A 17991-nucleotide genomic window follows, 5' to 3' on the forward strand; every position below is an offset into this window, starting at 1 on the left:
GCCTAGTGTGTCACTGTTGTGTGAGTGCGTTGTGCAAATGCTTTAGAGATTGCCTCTGGGATAAGCCTGACTGCTCTGCCAGGGGTTATCTTCGGTGTGTAACCCCCTTACCCTGACTAGAGTGATGGGTTCTGCTTGGCTTAGGTGCATACCCTAACCAACCAGAAACCCCATGTCTAACAAACTGGAATACTAAAAATAAAATCATAATAACGTCCATTATTATCATCTTATTTTTTCAACAGCCCTGCTTTAAAGCAGTGGGGCAATGCTCCTCCGCCTTAGCGGAGGAGCCGCCCCTGCTGAAGTGGCTACATTAGTTTGCTAAGCCACCAGACTAATACTATCTGTTTAAGTCTTCATAATACCTATAATCACAGACCTCACTGAGGAGACACACTATCTCTGTGGGAACTCAAACAAGTCTATAATCACACACTATCTCTGTGGGGTCATGGGTATCAATATAATCAATCAAACACTACCTTTGTGGGGAATTGAACAAGACTATCATCACACACTATTTCTGCGGGGACTGTTGTAACACTATGATCACACACCAACTCAGTGGGGACCTGGACATCTCTATAATTACCCACTATCACTGTGGGGAGCTGGACATATCCATGATTACATACTACCTCTGTGGGGACCTGGGCATCAATATAACCAATCAAACGCTATCTTTGAGTAATTGAACATGACTATCATCACACATATCTCTATGGGGACCTGGCATGTCTATAATTACACACTATCTCTGTGGGGACCTGCCATCCCTATAAACACACACTATCTCTGTGGGGACCTGGCATCCCTGTAATCACACACTATCTTTGTGAGGACCTGGGCATCCCTATAATTACACACTATCTCTGTGGGGACCTGCACATCACTATAAACACACACTATCTCTGTGGGGACCTGGTCATCAATATAATCAATCAAGCTCTATCTTTGAGTATTCGAACATGACTATCACACATCTCTATAGGGACCTGGCATGTCTATAATTACACTCTATCTCTGTGGGGACCTGGCATTAACTTTGTGGGACTTGAATATGACTGCCATCACATACTATCTCTGCAGGGACATCAACATGTATATCATAAAAGACTGTCTTCAGAGGGACTGGAACATGACATTTATCACACACTTTCTCTATAGGTCAATAATCACTATCTTAGTGGGCATCCCTGTTATCATGCACTATCGCTTTGGGGACCTAAGCTTCACTATAATCACAACATATCTCTACATCACTTGAACATGACTGTAACTACACACTACCTGAGCAGGCACCTGGGCATCACTTTAATCACATACTACCTCTGCAGGAGCCTGAGCATGGCTATTATAACAGCAAGAACTTCAAAATTATTGCTATAACACTCTCTATGTGGGGCCTAGAACATGACTGTAATCACATGCTATCTCTGCAGAGATGTAACATAACAATAATACACACTATCTCTGAGGGGACTTGAACATGAATATAATCACACATTATGTCAATGGGGTCTTAAGACTGGCTATAATTAAGTGCTATATCTTTGGGGTTATGGTGCATTACTATAATGACATACTAATTCTGAATGAACGTCAGAATGTCTCATCGTACACTTTCTCTACAGGGATTTGAACAACACTATCATAATACTCTCTAAGTGGGACTTTAATATGGTTATAATCACAAACTATCTCTGTGGGGACTTGAACATGACTATGATCACACACTATCTCTGTGGGGACTTGAACATGACTGTGATCACACACTATCTCTGTGGGGACTTGAACGTGAATATGATTACACACTATCTCTGTGGGGACTTGAACATGACTATAATACCACACTATATCTGTGGAGACCTGGGCTTTCCTATAATCACAAACTATCTCTGTGGGACCTGTGCATTACTGTAACAGTGTTATTTCTGCATGAACTGTAGCATGACTATCATCGTACACCAAACCCACAATATCTGTGGGGACCTGGGCATCAATCTAATCATGCAATGTCTCTGTGGATGTTTGAAAATTACCATCATCATACACTTACTCTGTCAGCTCTACAATATTATTATAATATCATGCCATCTCTTTGGGGACTATTAATGCACAGCCATACGAAGATGGTGCCAATTGATGAAGTTGATGAAAAACAGCTAGGTGGTCAGATGGCAACTTGGTTTTGCCATCTGACCCCATTGCAGGGTCTTTGCCCTCTAAATTAATTTAACTATGTGTTGTTTTCGTAGTCCTTAATGTTTGTGAGCACTCAGTAATAGGCTAGATCCGTGAATCCCTGTCCATGCACTTTATATGTACAATAGTTTTCTGCTGTGAAATGCATTATTAGAAAAATCCCTTTTCTAGGTGCACCTAGGACATAATGAGCTATTCAAATTTGACTAAAGTATCATGTAATTTATGTATGACACTGAAAAATAGCATGTATCTATTAGATAATGAATGTATTCAATCACAAATGAGAATTATTGAGTAGGTCCCCACAAGGATGGTAACACATGTCCAAGTCCCCGCAATAATGGTTCTGTGCGCGTGATTAAATAACAACATATTTGTCAAATTGAAGCAGGATCCTGTATTATGAATTTTTTCTTAACATTTTTCTGTTATTGGTATATTTTTAAAACATTGGGAAGGGTTAGTCCCCTCAAGGCAGGTGTCCACACATAGTCCCCACAAGGATGGTAACGTACGTGTGTGTGTGTGTGTGTGTGTGTGTGTGTTAATTCATCTGTCATTTTTACAGAAAGAAAACAGCACTCCTCGTAGTGTATATTCAAATTGTATTAGCACTACAGATCGCAAAGGTGCAGCATCAGCCGCGTTTCGGCATATCATGATAAAGGCTTTTGCGATCTGCCATACTAATAAAATTTGAATATACACTACGAAGAGTGCCATTCTGTTTCTGCAAAAACAATGGAAGACTAGTCAGGTTAACACGCCCGGGCATTTTACAAGCAAGATGTATATATATATCAACAAGGTGCCCAAAGCATTAAGAAGGCACTAGACTGCACCCTCGCCCTCTGGCTGATCCAGGCAGCTCACCACAATTCACCATTTGCATAATTACTGCCGGCACGTTTCAAGGCGTTGAGCCTCTTCTTCCTGGGATGCAGAACAAAACATCGGAGGCTCGCATAGTTAAATTTCCTAACTTTTATTTATTTCCATGACCCCCCCCATGGGCGTGTGCTAAGTGCAGAGTCCTTGATGCATTATGGGGCGTGGAGCCTCTGATGTGAGTTTGATTGAACACTTTCAGTAAGTTCCGATGTGCTGTTCAAAATAAAGCATTTTTTTTTCCTATTGTAGGATGAGGATCCTTACGGTGAGCTTTCTCTGCATATGGGGCGCAGTGCTGAACGGAGTTGATTCGTTCATCTCCACAGCCTCTTTTTAATTGTCCAAGATGGTGCCCCCTCTGACATTGCTGCAACAGCGTATCTGTCTGCCTAACTCTAAATCAGCCTCAGAGGTCCACCTAATGCAATTCAGCACTGACCCTGCTCTTTGTGGGAACATTCGATCGCAAAACTTGGTCATCTCACCTATTCACCCTGCCCACTGATTTTTAAGTTGGGAAATTGGGGATTTATACCTCCCCCAAATCTCACTGACTAAGCTTTGCCCCTAACTAACCATCCATGTTCTTTATGATTTATCTAGGTGAAAATATCCAGTTCTGCTTGTTAGCATCATGGATAACAAATGTGTAATTTGCCTTAACATTATTGTTATGCTGTCACACTGTTGAGTGTTGTATTGTGTCTACTCGTCAGTATGTATATATCTCTTGTCGGTTTCCCCTCCAACCCTTCCCCCCTCGTGTGTCTATGCGCGCAGACCATCACATGATTTTCTTGGAGTGTTGGTAATGACAGTTGTATAGTGAGGCAGGCAGTGAGCATTCTGAGGAAAGTGTTTGAACGTGTGGTTAATAAAATGTCGTGCTGCTACCAGTGGCTCCTGTGGTCTTTACATATCTGTTTTTAGATGCTAATGTTTACTGCTTCCCTCCAGGCAAGTGCAGATTACCTGACGTCACTCCTCGGCTGCCCTGCAAATGTTGCACTCTGTGGCACGACTCCATCAGCTCCCTTTGGGACTGGATGCAGTAGTGGTCATGCCACGCAGACCGCCTTCATTGGCAGTGAACCACCCCTTTGATTTCCTGACCGGGCTGTGTACCTCATCAGCTATGCCTTGCACACTGCCTCCTCAGGCTTTCTTTGACTGCTTCCTCTGGCTTTCTTTGACTGCTTCCCCTGGCTAAACGTGGTAGGGAAGCTCTTCCTGTTGCAGTTGTTCGATTACCACATCATTGAGCCTTGCAACCACTTTGTGGCAAAGCTGCACTTGGCACATTATACTTGATATCTCCTTAATACCTGTACTGCTCATTGCCATGCATTCCATCTTGTAATTGTGCTGCATGGTTGTGGAGCCATTACGTCATTTAATTGGCTTACCTACCATGGTTGGAGAAATTAACGCAGTAACAATGACAGCCACCTTTTGGAGCTGCCAAGTGTACCCAGAGTAAAATGGAAGCATTGGATACAAAGCTTAGGAATGCAACAAGTAGCAATTGTCAGGATGAAATACAGTGCTGAACTTTAAAGGGTTCTTATGTATAACTGTCTTGGCACTGAAGCTAGACGTTTATTTGATAATGTGACACATATAGAAAAATCTGAAGGGCAAGAAACCTGGAATCAGTACATTGAGGTGAAAAAATGGAAGAATATTTTGACCCAACCCTCAACATTATTATAGAAAGTCATAACTTCTATTATAGGAACTAGGCACTAGGTGACTATTGAAGCGTGTGCCGCAACACAAAACATATGAAATGATGTGGGCCAAGTGGTCATGCACATCACGTGTGTGAAAGCACAAGAATTATTGCTATGCCACAAGAATCCTAACCTTGACAAGGTTATTAGCACCATCAAAAGTTATGAACGTTCAGCTATAGGCATTAACATGCTCAAGTAACGAGAAGGCACATCTGGTGACATTAATCTTGTGCTAGCTAATAATCACGATCAATATGAAATCCACAGACAATCAAATGCGAGGTATGTATCAAAAATGAATGCTACCGTTGTGGATCAAACAAACACGTAGCATCAAGTAGAAATCCCCCAGCTTTGGGCAGAGAATGTCCCAAATGTGGTAAGAGCTACTACTTTGCGAAGGTGGGTCGGGCAAGTGTTCATCCTAAAAAAAAGTATTTGGTGTGCAAGAAAATGACAATGAATGCGCTCTTATTGATGAGCAACCTGATGATCATATGTTAATGGTTGCAATTCTGGATAAAAGGGATGCTAAGGGCATAATGAGCTGCATTGTGCAAGTTAATCAGTAGAGCATGGAGGTTTTAGTTGATTAGATCGGGCATCACAATTATCTCTATGTAGGAATATGACATATTGGCAGATAAGGAAGCATTGCAAGCAAGTAGACATGCCACCCAATACATATGGCAGACACAAAATCCATCTTGAAAGTGTCTTTGTTGCCACTTTGAGTTTTAAAAATGGAACCTCCAAGGCCAAAGTAGATGTTGTCAACCCTGGTGTCAGTATCTGGGCTGGTCTGAACAGCACTCACCTTATGATGGTAAACCCATGCGAAGCTCCTCGCGTGTTTACTGTTGCTGACACAAATCATAGTGAAATTCTGCAAGAGTTTGAGTCCGTCTTTACAGAGAAATTGGAACAGTTGAATGGTTTCCAATACTTCATCAAACTTAAAGAGAAAGCCATACCCTTTAATCAAAGGGTGTGCATTGTACCTTTTACCGCATGTAAGGAAGTTAATGATGTACTGACAAATGGCAAAAAGGAGTAATTGAACCTGTATAAGCGTCTGCATGGTTGTTCCCAGTTGTGATGGGCAAAAAAACGGAACGTAAATACCACAGGTAGGAACACAAAGTTTTATCAGCCACACATCCAAACACTTCCCTCAGAATGCTCGTCACCTGCCTCAGTGCTCAGCTGTCAGGTTCAACATCCCAAGAACAGCGTGTCAGGGTCCACGCACACTGACACACGAGGGGAGGAGGGACACAGTAGCTAAACTCACTATAGTTAACACAATACAACAGCTCAACGGTGAAACAGCATAATAATAATGTGAAGGCAATATTACTACATGTTTTAAAACTCATGAAACCTATGCATTCTGAGGCCTTACACACATTGTATCTTGTAGAAGGACTTCTTTCCTTTAGAAAAATCTTATTTTGTATGTTTTATTCACTTGAAATAGCTACACGCTAATACGTTAACACTATGTAAAATACAAAGAACTACTTGTCCTACAAAATGATCATTGTTTTAGACTGAAACATACTTTAGCATGGTAAATAGGCCCCTAGGGATGAGGCACGTTCATTAACACATGACTGGCTCTCACTTAGCCAAACAGGTCTTCAATCAGTCTCATTTAAGAAAGAGGTCTCCTTGCACGTAGATGCCAAATACTGTGCTGCTAAATGGTCATTAAATAATTAAACTCAGTGAATACACTTTCCAATCAGTCAGCTAAAATCTTTGTTCACAAATGGGCCTGTTGCCAAGTTGATGTGGAATACAGCATAAAATACCTGTTGAGACAGGGCCACACAGAAGAACAAAACCTCAAGGTAAAACAGCTAATTTTAAAGTTATCCTGTTGACCAACAGATGGAAAGAAGAACTGTGTGTTTTTTAAGAGCATGAAATGAAAAACACGTAATTGTTTATGTGGAAACTAGACCCCATTTTACTAAACTGCTGCCTAGAAAAGTTTGCTTAAGAAATTAATTTGATTGGGAATTATTTATGGAAGACCTTCTGGCTCTAGCAGTGATACCTTTCTTTGCCTTGCGGTGTTATATCTCCTCTCTGTCTTGATTCATGCAGATAGTTACAAAGGATATTTCTAATGCTTCATTGATTTACTTCATTATCCTCAGTGGCTCAGCTACTAAGATGAATATTTAAACAAGCTATAAATACTTTTGTTTTTCAGATACTTTTGTTTTTGAAAGTGATTGTAAGGTGGTGGATGCATTGCCCTGCACCTCCTTTATATTTATTTTTTAGTTCTGCCTATGCAACCTAAGGTTAAAAACAAGAAAGACTTTAAAGAGCCTTTGGTTTTTCTTTGAGATCTGCCCAATGAGGGTATGTGAGAGCTTTGTCATAGAATGTATTAAACTATTTGCCCACTGTCCCATTGGTCGCTAGGCAAGGCTGTGAGATAATGGCCTATGGAGAAAGTCCAATACTGAGCTTCTGCTCCCTTTATGCCTAAAAAGTGAGCATTAGTTGTCCTCGGCATGACTCACACCCTATCATTATTTCACTTCTTGTCTTGGCGATTATCTTTCATGCGCACGTTTAAAACTGTCGTAACCCTAATTTGATAAAAAATGGCACAATTGAAACTTGAATATACCCCTGAGGCTTGAAGTTGTTCTTAAAAGTACATCTGTTAGGGGGTGTGGCCAACCAAGATGGCCGTAACCCACGTCGGCTCCGTCGCCCCACTGAGGACAGATTTTATATGCAGAAATACACAATAAATGAAGATTCTTACCGCTTGACCCAGCGGAAAATGAGGTCCACGGTCCAGATTGGGAGGAAGAAATTGACAGCGGATGGTGCTAGACTCTGAGAGGGCCGAGGGGAGCTGGGCCCGGGCTGTGACATAACCCATCAGCTGGAGAATCGGAGGCGGCAAAGAGCAGTTGAAGCTGGCGCCCGGCGTAGACGCTCCATAAGCAAACAAGCAGCAACACTCGCCGCAGGAGCACCGAAGCACTTTTAATCGGCAAAGTCCCTTGTGACTAATCCGTGGCCCTGACCTAGATGCCCGCCTGGGGTTCCGGCCCTGCTCAACCGAATTGAGACCCAGAGAGTGAGCATACTGGCATTAACAAGAACAAAACGAGAAGACAGATTAGTCCAATCAAGCCTATGTTGAGTCCACGTAAAAGGTGACTAACGAACCTCAGTATTTAATACAGCCAAGGGAAGAGAACTTTGCATCCACACCACTGGTCACCCAAAGAGACACACAGTCCTGAAAACAACGCCAATAAGGCACTAAACCTGGAGACCCTGGATATCGTCATTGCGAAGTAGACAGAGGCATCAGAGCGCTTTAGTATCAAGGGTGAAGAGTTATATTGCATGGGGAGAGAAGAGATGCCTAAACACATCCCATAGGGACCTCGCAATTGTTTATTTTTTATTTTTAAATAGAACAAAAGTAAAATACTTCCACCACTATAAGCGGGCAGAAACTGGACACTAAAGAACCCAGTGCCGATACAGGGCTCCTCTATGCCACCGAGAAAACAGCAAAACAATAGAGTCTCCTTTTACTTCACCGCCGTGGCCACCAAAGAAGCACAGGCGTCATCGCTGGGGGAATACAATATGGCGCTATCTAAGGAGGACCTTCTAGTGTCACTAAGGGAATTCAAACACCTGCTCCTAGAGGAGTTAAAGATGGACATAATGCAATCCATGGACTCACTCAGGGCTGATCTCAGTGGCAGACTCACCAGCTTGCAGCAGGACGTCGATTCGGTGAGGGCCAGAGTGATGGACGTAGAGGCTACCACTGCCACCTTGGAACAGAAAACAGAACAGCTTACATCTACTACGCGGGATCTCCAAACTCAACTTCAAGCTGTGCTACTAAAGAACGAAGATCTCGAGGACAAGTCACAATTGTAAAACATACAAATTCGTAATATGGAAAAGGGAGCGGAAGGGCCGGACCTAGAGGCATTCGTCATAGGCCTGTTCTCTGAAGCAATGGGGACAGCAACAGCAAAAATCAAAATAGACAGAGTCCATAGAGTAGGAAGACCCAATCAAGGGGAGACTTGCAGACCTAGAGACATATTGACAAAACTGCACTCCTTCAAGATCAAAGAAGCCATACTACAGGCGGCATGGAAACTTGAGGCATTAAAATTCCAGGGGCATTCTTGCCAGCTGTTCCAAGACATAGCACCAGCCACCCTGGTCCGACGCCAGCAACTCAGACCAGTTATGGATAAACCTAGACGGGACACCATCAAATACTGATGAACGTATCCTTTTGGTATAGGGTTCGAATACCATATTTATTTATTTATTTATTTATTTATTGGGCTTATTGAGCGCGACAGCTACCCAAAAAGGGTTTCCCGGCGCTAGAAGATACTGAACCATAAAGGCAAGAGAAAGTCTCAGGAAAGAGACCGGAGCAGGTTACTGGTTGAAAAGCCAGGTCTTAATGGCTTTGCGGAAATGAGTGTAGCGAGTTTCCAAACGGAGAGGTTGCGGGAGGGAGTTCCAGAGCTTGGGGCCTAGAAGGGAGAAGGATCTTCCTCCCATCCTCGCTCGGTGTGTTTTGGGGACACAGAAAAGGCCTTGAGTGGAGGACCTCAGGCATCGAGCAGGCGTGTAAGTGTGCACGAGGGTTTGGAGGTATCCGGGGGCATTGCCCCATTTTATTCTATGCATGAGGCTAAGAGTTTTGAATTTGACCCTATTTTCGATTCTTAACCAGTGGAGCGCTTTAAGGTGACCGGACATGCGTTCCCTCCTATTGCATTTGCATAGCAGTCTTGCTGCAGCGTTTTGTACCAGTTGGAGGCGTCGCATGACTGCCTGTGATGCCCCTAAATAGAGGACATTACCGTAATCTAAACGGGAGGTGATTAGTGCGTTGACCACAGTCTTTTGTGTATCGTCCGGGAGCATCCAAATGATTTTTCTGAGCCATCTCAGATTTGTAAAACAGGTAGCTGTGAGTTTGTTGACCTGGGGCTCCATAGTTAGGCCATTATCAATGGTAATGCCAAGATTACGGACTTGTTGCGACGGGGCTGGGAAGGGGCCCATTTCAGATGGCCAGTGTCTAGAATTCCAGAGGTTTTGGTTAGGACCCACTATTAAGACCTCTGTTTTGCTGCCGTTGAGTTTAAGCATATTAGTGCTCATCCAGGTGGCGATGTTCCTGAGGCCTGTCTGCAGGAGGGAGGGGGAATCGTTGTCACTATTAGAAAGGGAAAATACGATTTGTGAGTCGTCGGCGTATGTGAACATTTTGAGACCAGCTGCTTCAGCGATCTGGGCGAGCGGGGTTACATAGAGGTTAAAAAGCAGGGGGCTTAACACCGATCCTTGTGGCACTCCATAGGGGGAAAGATGCACATTAGATGCCGCACTGCTGGAGGAGATTTGAAATGTCCTGAGAGTCAGGAAAGATGCGATCCAGTCTAGTGCATTACCTTTAATGCCCATTTTGGGGAGTGAGGCAAGCAGTCTGTTGTGAGAGATGGTGTCGAACACTGCGCTGAGGTCGAGTAGAATCAGCGCAGCTGAGTTCCCTTTATCGACCAGTAGGTAGAGATTTTCCATCACTCCGAGTAGTGTTGTCTCCGTCGAGAAACCGGGGTGGAAACCCGATTGGGAGGGGTGCAGGATGTCGTTAGCCTCCGCAAACCTTGTGAGGTGTTCATGGACATGTTTCTCTAAGATTTTGGAGAAGACAGGCAGGAGGGATATTGGACGGAAGTTTGCCAGGATTTTTGGATCAGCCGATGGTTTCTTGAGTAGAGGTGAGACCATGGCATGTTTCCAGGATGACGGGACCTTAGCCGTGGAGAGGGATAAGTTCAATGTTTGACATATCACGGCAAGTAGTGGGGTGTCCAGGAGTCTGAGTATTGAGATCGGGAGGGGGTCGGCGGGCGAACTAGATTTTACTTTCCCTAAGATGTCTCGCAGACCCTGAACATCGATCCCGGGCCACGCTGTAAGTGGCTCATAGGACGGATGAGGTTGAGAGGAAATGTCCTCTCCGTTAGGGCCGGGGACTTGCACCCTTTTAGCATGAACCTGGTGCTGTTTTAATATCTCCTGGTAGATTGTCTCAGTCTTCGTTGTGAAATATTTCACTAGTTCTTCACACTGGAAACTGTTCAGAGGAAGAGGTTTGGTTGATGTATTGGAGCCTGCTAACTCTTTTACAAGGTTAAAAAGAGTCTTAGATTTGTTTGTAGCTTCAGAGATAGATTTGGCTACATAGTTGGCTCTTGCCGTGTTACAGGCTTTATGATCAAGCTTGAGCTCGTTTCTATAGTTCATAACCATAACAAAGCACACCACATATTTGAAGTCAAAGAAACCTTCAAGGTGCTGGGCTTACCAACCATAGTAAATACTGCGGAAGCAGGTGGCGAGGAGCAACAAGATGGTCCCTCACAAGGAGTGGAAAAGGGTGGTCGCTGGCAGACGTGCCGCCTCCCCAAAGCACCCCACGAGAATCAGGGCTCTCCACCTGTTCCAGTTTTAACCTGACCCACCACGAACGCATGAAACCACCTCAAGACCAGATTAGATACTCCGGACCCCGAGACCCCGCACACTCCCAGTTGTTCTTATTACCCCGCTATGATTTACGCTCTCCATCTTTTCTTATTAAGGTTCGATCTCAGATCCCCCCATTCACAACTCTAAAAAGAGAGAAATAATGGACCCAGGCCCCACTAGAAAAGGAGCTTGGGAGGGGGGAGGGATTGGGGGGAAAGAACTGACTGACGATACAGAGGGTATGTTCATGTTATTGTTATTCTCTTTGTTTGTTGTATCAAACAGTAATGTGGATTTGCAGGTAGTGCATGAAGAAAAACCTCTGTGAGAAATTACTCAGATTACTCAATAGAATCTGTACAGGGTAATACATAGCTAAAAGCGAAATCCGAACGCACAGACAAGATGTACTGCCATGCTGGTTGTATGGTACTATGTAAAACTCAATAGTAACAAGAACATTATCTAGCAGCATATGGCATATTATTTAAAATCTTATTAATTTGTATTTTCTTTAGCTGGAGCTTCAAGAGATTTGTAACAGCGGTGTACTCATTGTGGCTGCCACAAACAGACCAGATGTCTTGGATGATGCCTTGATGCGGCCTGGGAGATTGGATAGAATAATTTATATACCACCTCCCGACCAAAAGGTAATGAAAAATAAGAAACCTCTTCATATGCAAGATTCATATTTTCTTCAGCAGCAGTTCTGAATATAAGTTGCAGAAAGACTGCTATGTACGTAGGTGCATTAGTATTGTAATATTTTTAGGTCTCACCTGAGTATTGTAATATTTTTAGATCTTGCCTGAGATAGCAAAGGCATTCTCCATAAGAGTGCTTGTGCTTGCCTGCTTTTTTGCTTCTCCCTCCCCGTGTTTTTTTGCCTTACTGCCATCCTCTCTTCCTACCATCTCTGTGGCTTTGCCACAACTTCCTTTCTTGCGTTTTGTGTTGCTTTGCCTCACCCTTCCTTCATGCTGTCAGTGTCACTTTGCCCCACCCTCCCTTTATGCCATTTGTGTTGCTTTGCCCCACCCTCAGTTCCCGCCGTCTGTGTTGCTTTGCCCCACACTCCCTTCCTGCTGTCTGTGTTGCTTTGCCCCACCTCCCCTTCCCGCCGCTGTGTTGCTTTGCCCCACCCTCCCTTCCCACTTTCTGTGTTCCTTTGCCCCACTCTCATTCAGTTTTCTGTGTTGCAACACCCTCCCTTTCTGCGGTCTGTTGCTTTGCCCCACCTCCCTTCCCGCCATCTGTTGCGCTGCCCCACCCTCTCTGTCCACCATTCGTGTTTTGTCCCCCCTCCTTTCCCCTCATCTTTTTTTGCTTTTCCAATTTCCTGTTTTGTTAATGGTCCTTCGGTCATCTTTTTCCTGTGTTCAATGGCAGGTGAAGTTGACTTCAGTCAGGATATTATTCCTCTGTTCAACCCCTACCACTGAATTTACCTTTTTGCATAATTGTAAGTAATATTCAAGGATGACCTGATTGGTGGCTTTCTGGGTGTTCATTACATGACCTTGATTATATTTGATAACCAATGTGGTTCCATCTACCTTCCATTAGCTCTTTTTGCCCACAATTGATGTTGAGAACCTACACTACTTTCTTACCAAAGGTGGTAACTCCCTTCCTTCTGAGGCGGTCCATCACCCTTCTGACCTTCTATTCCCTGCCCCGTACCACGAAGGAGGAAAAGCGGCTGCACAGAATGGATACTAGGCTTGCAGTCAACTACCACATAGACCCTACCACAGATACACGACTAGATAACCAGCTGTTTGTGGTGTACTGTAGTGTCAAAAAGGGTAGAGCGGTACAGGAAAGGACCCTTTCGAGTTGGATCATTCTCTGTATCAAACTTGCTATGCTGTGGCCGAGAAGGACCCACTTGAACGGATTAGGGCCCATGTCACCAGGGCCAAATTCACCACTTTAGCTCTTGCAAGAGGATCCCAAAATGCTGAAATATGTCAAACGGCTACCTGGGTGTCCCTGCACACCATTGCTAAGCATTAATGCCTGGATTCGGACGTTCACAGAGACTCTTCGCCAAATCCGTTTTACAAGATTTCCTGCAATAGCCATCCATCAACTCTCCTCCTAGGCAGGGCATTGCTCTGTAATCAGTTCTAAATGTGAGTGGTCTGCAGGTAGAATTATCCATCAGAAGAAAAAGTTACTTAACTGCAGTGACGATCTATCTGGTGCATACTCTACCTGCAGATTCCTCACCCACCTGCCTGCTTCCTAGTTTGATTAGTTGCTATAGGGAAAGTTAATAAGAGGCTAAAGGTTTATTTTGGCATTACACCTATATGTCAATATCATTCTGTCTGCTCATCTTGAAGGCTGGGGTAAAATAGATTGAAACTGACATTGTTGTGCTGGGGTATAGCTTTAGTAATGTCATCTGATGCCAAACTAGCGTCCCCTACTGGTGACACAAGAGCTTTTAAGTTTCCCTATCCAGTCTGACACCTGGGATTATTTTACAGGCGAAGAAACTACAGGTAGGTAGTAAGGATTGATTGATACTTCCACTGTTTGCTCGTGCCGAAGAAGGACGGAGGCCTTCATCCTATTTTCCAACTACGCCTTCTGAATGCCTTTCTCTGGAAGCACAATTTCAAAATGCGCACTCGGGCCAAAGTTCTGTCTGCCATGGATCAGGACGACTGGATGGTTACCTTGGACCTACGGGATGCATACTTTGATGTGCCCGTCCTGCAGTCCCTCAGATGTTACCTGTGGTTTAAGGTTGACCAGGAACATTATCAGTTTGTTGTACTCACCTTTGGTCTTACCTTAGGTGTTCGCAAAAGTGATATAGTTGGTCATTGCACATCTTTGGAGGTTGGGAATCCCAGTGGCCTTCTACCTTTTTAACTGGCTGGGTGGGCTCAACTCAGTCACAAACCACATTCGGACTACAGCGAACTTCTGACGTCTTTGGGGTTGTCATTCAACAAACCAAAGTCAATCCTGACTCCTTTCCAGAGGCTTGTTTTTAAAGGAGCTCTTCCAGGCATGGTGTAGTTATGGGCCGTTCCTCCTTCAAAATGAGTTCATGCATAGACACGGAAAGCAAGGTTGCAGGGAGTAATGCAGCACCCTCAAAATAACCTTGCTGGAGGTGTGAATAAACTATAAAAAATGCCTTCTTTTTTTTATTTTTAGAGTTTTATTTAGCGCGAACTAGACCAGAGACATCGGGTATCAGAGCGCTCTATATGAGCACCAGTTTTGTTACAGTTAGACGCATTCATTTTTGTTTGGCACAAGGAGATTCCGTGATTTCCCCAGAATCACAGGAGCGTCGTTGCTGAGACTCGAACCCAGTTACCCAGCTTCGAGGTCGACTGCTCTAGCCATAAGGATACATCCTCTCCCCAACCTCAATTTATTTCTAATTGTATCACAATTGCTCTGCTGTGCCAAATCTCACATTATGTCTTTTGACAATTGCCTATTATTCTTTTAAAACAGAGATTGGTGTTTACTTTCTCTGACTGCTAAGTTAGAGTATTTTGTATAGTGAATTATGTGTCTATCTTGCTGGGGACAGGTAGTGTGAAACAAAAGGTAGTGTGAAACAAAAGGCTGTAAGCTGTCACACAAAATGTGAATACCTGTAAGGGAACCGTACAAATATTTCACAATATATTATCAGTTTGGAGAGCATAAAAGAGGCACACATAACTGTAATTCCCAAGTGTGATGAAAACAAAGATTTTAATAGAATCAAAAAAATCAAGACGCTTTACTTGGTGATTCACTTAAACTCAATATCCACACCTTATTCTACATATCGTCTTATCAGTAAAACTGTGTAGCTGTGCAGTTTTAGTGGCTGCACCCTTACCATTTTACTGCTGAATACATTTGCTACCCTTGTTCTTTGTGTGGCCTTTGCTTTTTTCACTGTCCCTATGACCTTAGTGAACATTAATGGTAGCACCCACACTCTGAAAACTGTTCCCAGCACTGCTGAGTCCAATACATTTGGGTTTATGACCCTAATGTTTCTGCCTCAGTTCCGTATCTCAGTGACAGCAGTTCTTGGGCTTCTTGGCCTGCTAGTGTCCTGATTGTCCATTACACCAGGTGGAATGTGGGGGCACCGCAGTGGGATGTGAACACACCCAGCACAGAACACCTGTATGATGTTATCCAGGTTTCTGAGGAGACTGCACAAGATATGCAGTGATGGCTTCTTGACTACAAGTTGACCAGCGTCAGACCCTTCTTCTGTTGCCCTTGGTGACAGATGCATCCCTGCTGGGCTGGGTGGGCATCTGGGAGAGGTGAAGAACAGAAACCTGTCTCTACCTAAATCTGTTGGAGCTGCAAACCATCCACTTGACGTTGGAGGCTTTCCTGCCGTCTATTATGTGTAGGGCTGTGTATGTTTTCTGTGAGAACACCCTCACCATTGTGGTACTGCAACCAACAGGGTGACGTGGGGCCCTGTGCCGAGAAGCGCTTCACCTCTGGAGTTGGCTTGAGCATCAGTAGCTCCGGTTTGGGCCTGGAGAGTATGGTACATGGAACTTTCTGGCTGGGCATGAGCATTTTTGCTCCAGTAACTCTTCTGCTGGAGGAGCTTCTGTTGCGGCAGCCAAAGCAGAGTTCTGCACCCGAACCTGTGTAATGTACACCTCCATGCACGGAGATTATGAGGCAGCAGTTGACTGAATTTGATCTGCCACCTGAGGTTGTGGACGTCTTTCTCTATTTCAGTCATACTTCTGTGAATTCTATTTATGATGGGCTCTGTGACAATTTTTTTGCCTAGTGTGGAGTCCGCAACGCAGAACTCTTGCAAGCCAAACTTTTGGAAATATATTATGGTTACTTTTGTCCTTGGCTCAGCAAGCTTTTGCAGTGGGCATTCTTAAAAGTTATTTGTTGTCCTTTCCAGCCTTTTTGCACTTACCAGTCCAGCCTTCCTTGTTGAAATCACCTGTTGTGATTTATTTTATTAAAGGTTTGACACACATTCCCTCCTAAACCGTTTGTGATGCCACAGTGGGATCCTAATTGGCTCCTTACTTTACTTATAGGTTACCCTTTCGAACCAGGCACAGCTGCGTACTGCGCTTTCTCGCTCTCAGTCTGTTGTTGCAGTCACTTCAGCTCATCATGTGAGTGAGCTCCAGGCTCTATCAATGTAGCCACCCTACACCACCTTTTCCCTCAGACAAGCTGGTGTTGAGAACCATGGCGTCCTTTTTGCCAAAAGTCGTGACTCTGTTTCACGTTGAATTATCCATCACCCTCTCAAGATTCTTTGCTTCACCTCAACCTTCGAAATAGGAGGAGAGACTTTATCGACTGGATCCCAAACGAGCTCTGACTTTTTTATATTGATTGCAACAAAGACCATTAGGTGGATGATTAACCCTTTGTGAGGTTCTCTGAAGGAAACAAAGACAAGGCAGTGAGGACTCTCACGGTGGATAGTTCTGTGCATTAAGACCTGCTACGCGCTGGCAAAGAAGCAGCCCTCAAAAGGACTGAGGGCTCATTCCTCCAGGGCAAAACAAAGGCTGCTACCACTGCTTTGATGACAATTTAACCATTTGCTATTGGTAAATTTTACACTCCGTTACATGAATACATAATCATTTTATAATTATACATTATTGAGTTGTGGTGAGTTCTTTTAACAAATGATGGACGGAATGCTGAATAAATCATACATTCACCCCCAGTCAAGAGATCAGGGTTAAATCCATAGTTTTTTTGCTCACCATGCCACCCCAGTTTAGACCCAGCCATATGCAAATCAGTCTTGACCCTGTGCCTCATGGGAACAGTCCAGGTCCTCCCTGGACCGGAAGCAAGCATCCTCGGACTGGTTTCTGGGTATTGCCCTTCATCAGCCAGGCTAGCTTGAATCCAGTGGCACAGTGAGCAAGGGACCCACATCTGGGCATACCCATCCCACTTAAAGTGAAAAGTGCCTACATGGCGCCCACTCCCAGTGACGCGTACCTTAGCGTCCCCGGAGTGCCCCGTCATCTTGCGACCACTACCGTCCAATGCACTGTCAATGCGTGGCATGATTTAGCTGGAATAGCCAACTGCCCTGAATTGTATTCCCCGCTTCTGCCTCTCCCTTGGCGACGAGACCTTCCCGTTGCGCAGGAGGGGGGCTGCAAACAGCTGCTCAAACGTCTTATGATACGCACCTGGGGGCAGCTTTATTCTAATGGGAAGTTCTGCACTTGCGATGAATTTTTCGGGACTGTTCACCCCACCCCCCTGGACCGTTTTTACTATATCCGGTTCCGGCAGTGCGTGAAGGCTGCCACTCCTGCCTTTCCTTCCGAACCCGCGGTGATGCCCGCGCTGCATGCTCTCCTCCAGCAGGACACCCCCGGAACATGTGCTCTCCCTTTTATACCGCAGTGTCCAAACTAATAGAGATTACGCCCCGCCGCTAGCCCATAGTCACTGGGAAGACGAGTTAGGTCATCCCATTACGGAGAAACAGTGGCTTTACTGCTGCAGGCAGACAGGCGAAATATCGGCGAGTAGCAAGCTGAGGATTATCCATTTTAAATTTGTT

General features: G+C 44.4%; 1 protein-coding gene across 4 annotated transcripts in view; it reads left to right on the forward strand.

The window, feature by feature from the left end:
* Positions 1-17991, forward strand: part of AFG2B (AAA ATPase AFG2B) — a 271306-nt gene that overhangs the window by 202974 nt on the left and 50341 nt on the right. For all 4 annotated transcript variants that reach the window (XM_085644230.1, XM_085644231.1, XM_085644232.1 and 1 more), the window contains one exon: positions 11930-12064. In XM_085644230.1, coding sequence (XP_085500356.1) covers positions 11930-12064 — 135 coding nt within the window. The remainder of the gene's footprint in view (positions 1-11929; positions 12065-17991) is intronic.

This window comes from Triturus cristatus, chromosome 3_1, assembly GCF_964204655.1.
Source record: "Triturus cristatus chromosome 3_1, aTriCri1.1, whole genome shotgun sequence".
Lineage (NCBI taxonomy): Eukaryota > Metazoa > Chordata > Amphibia > Caudata > Salamandridae > Triturus > Triturus cristatus.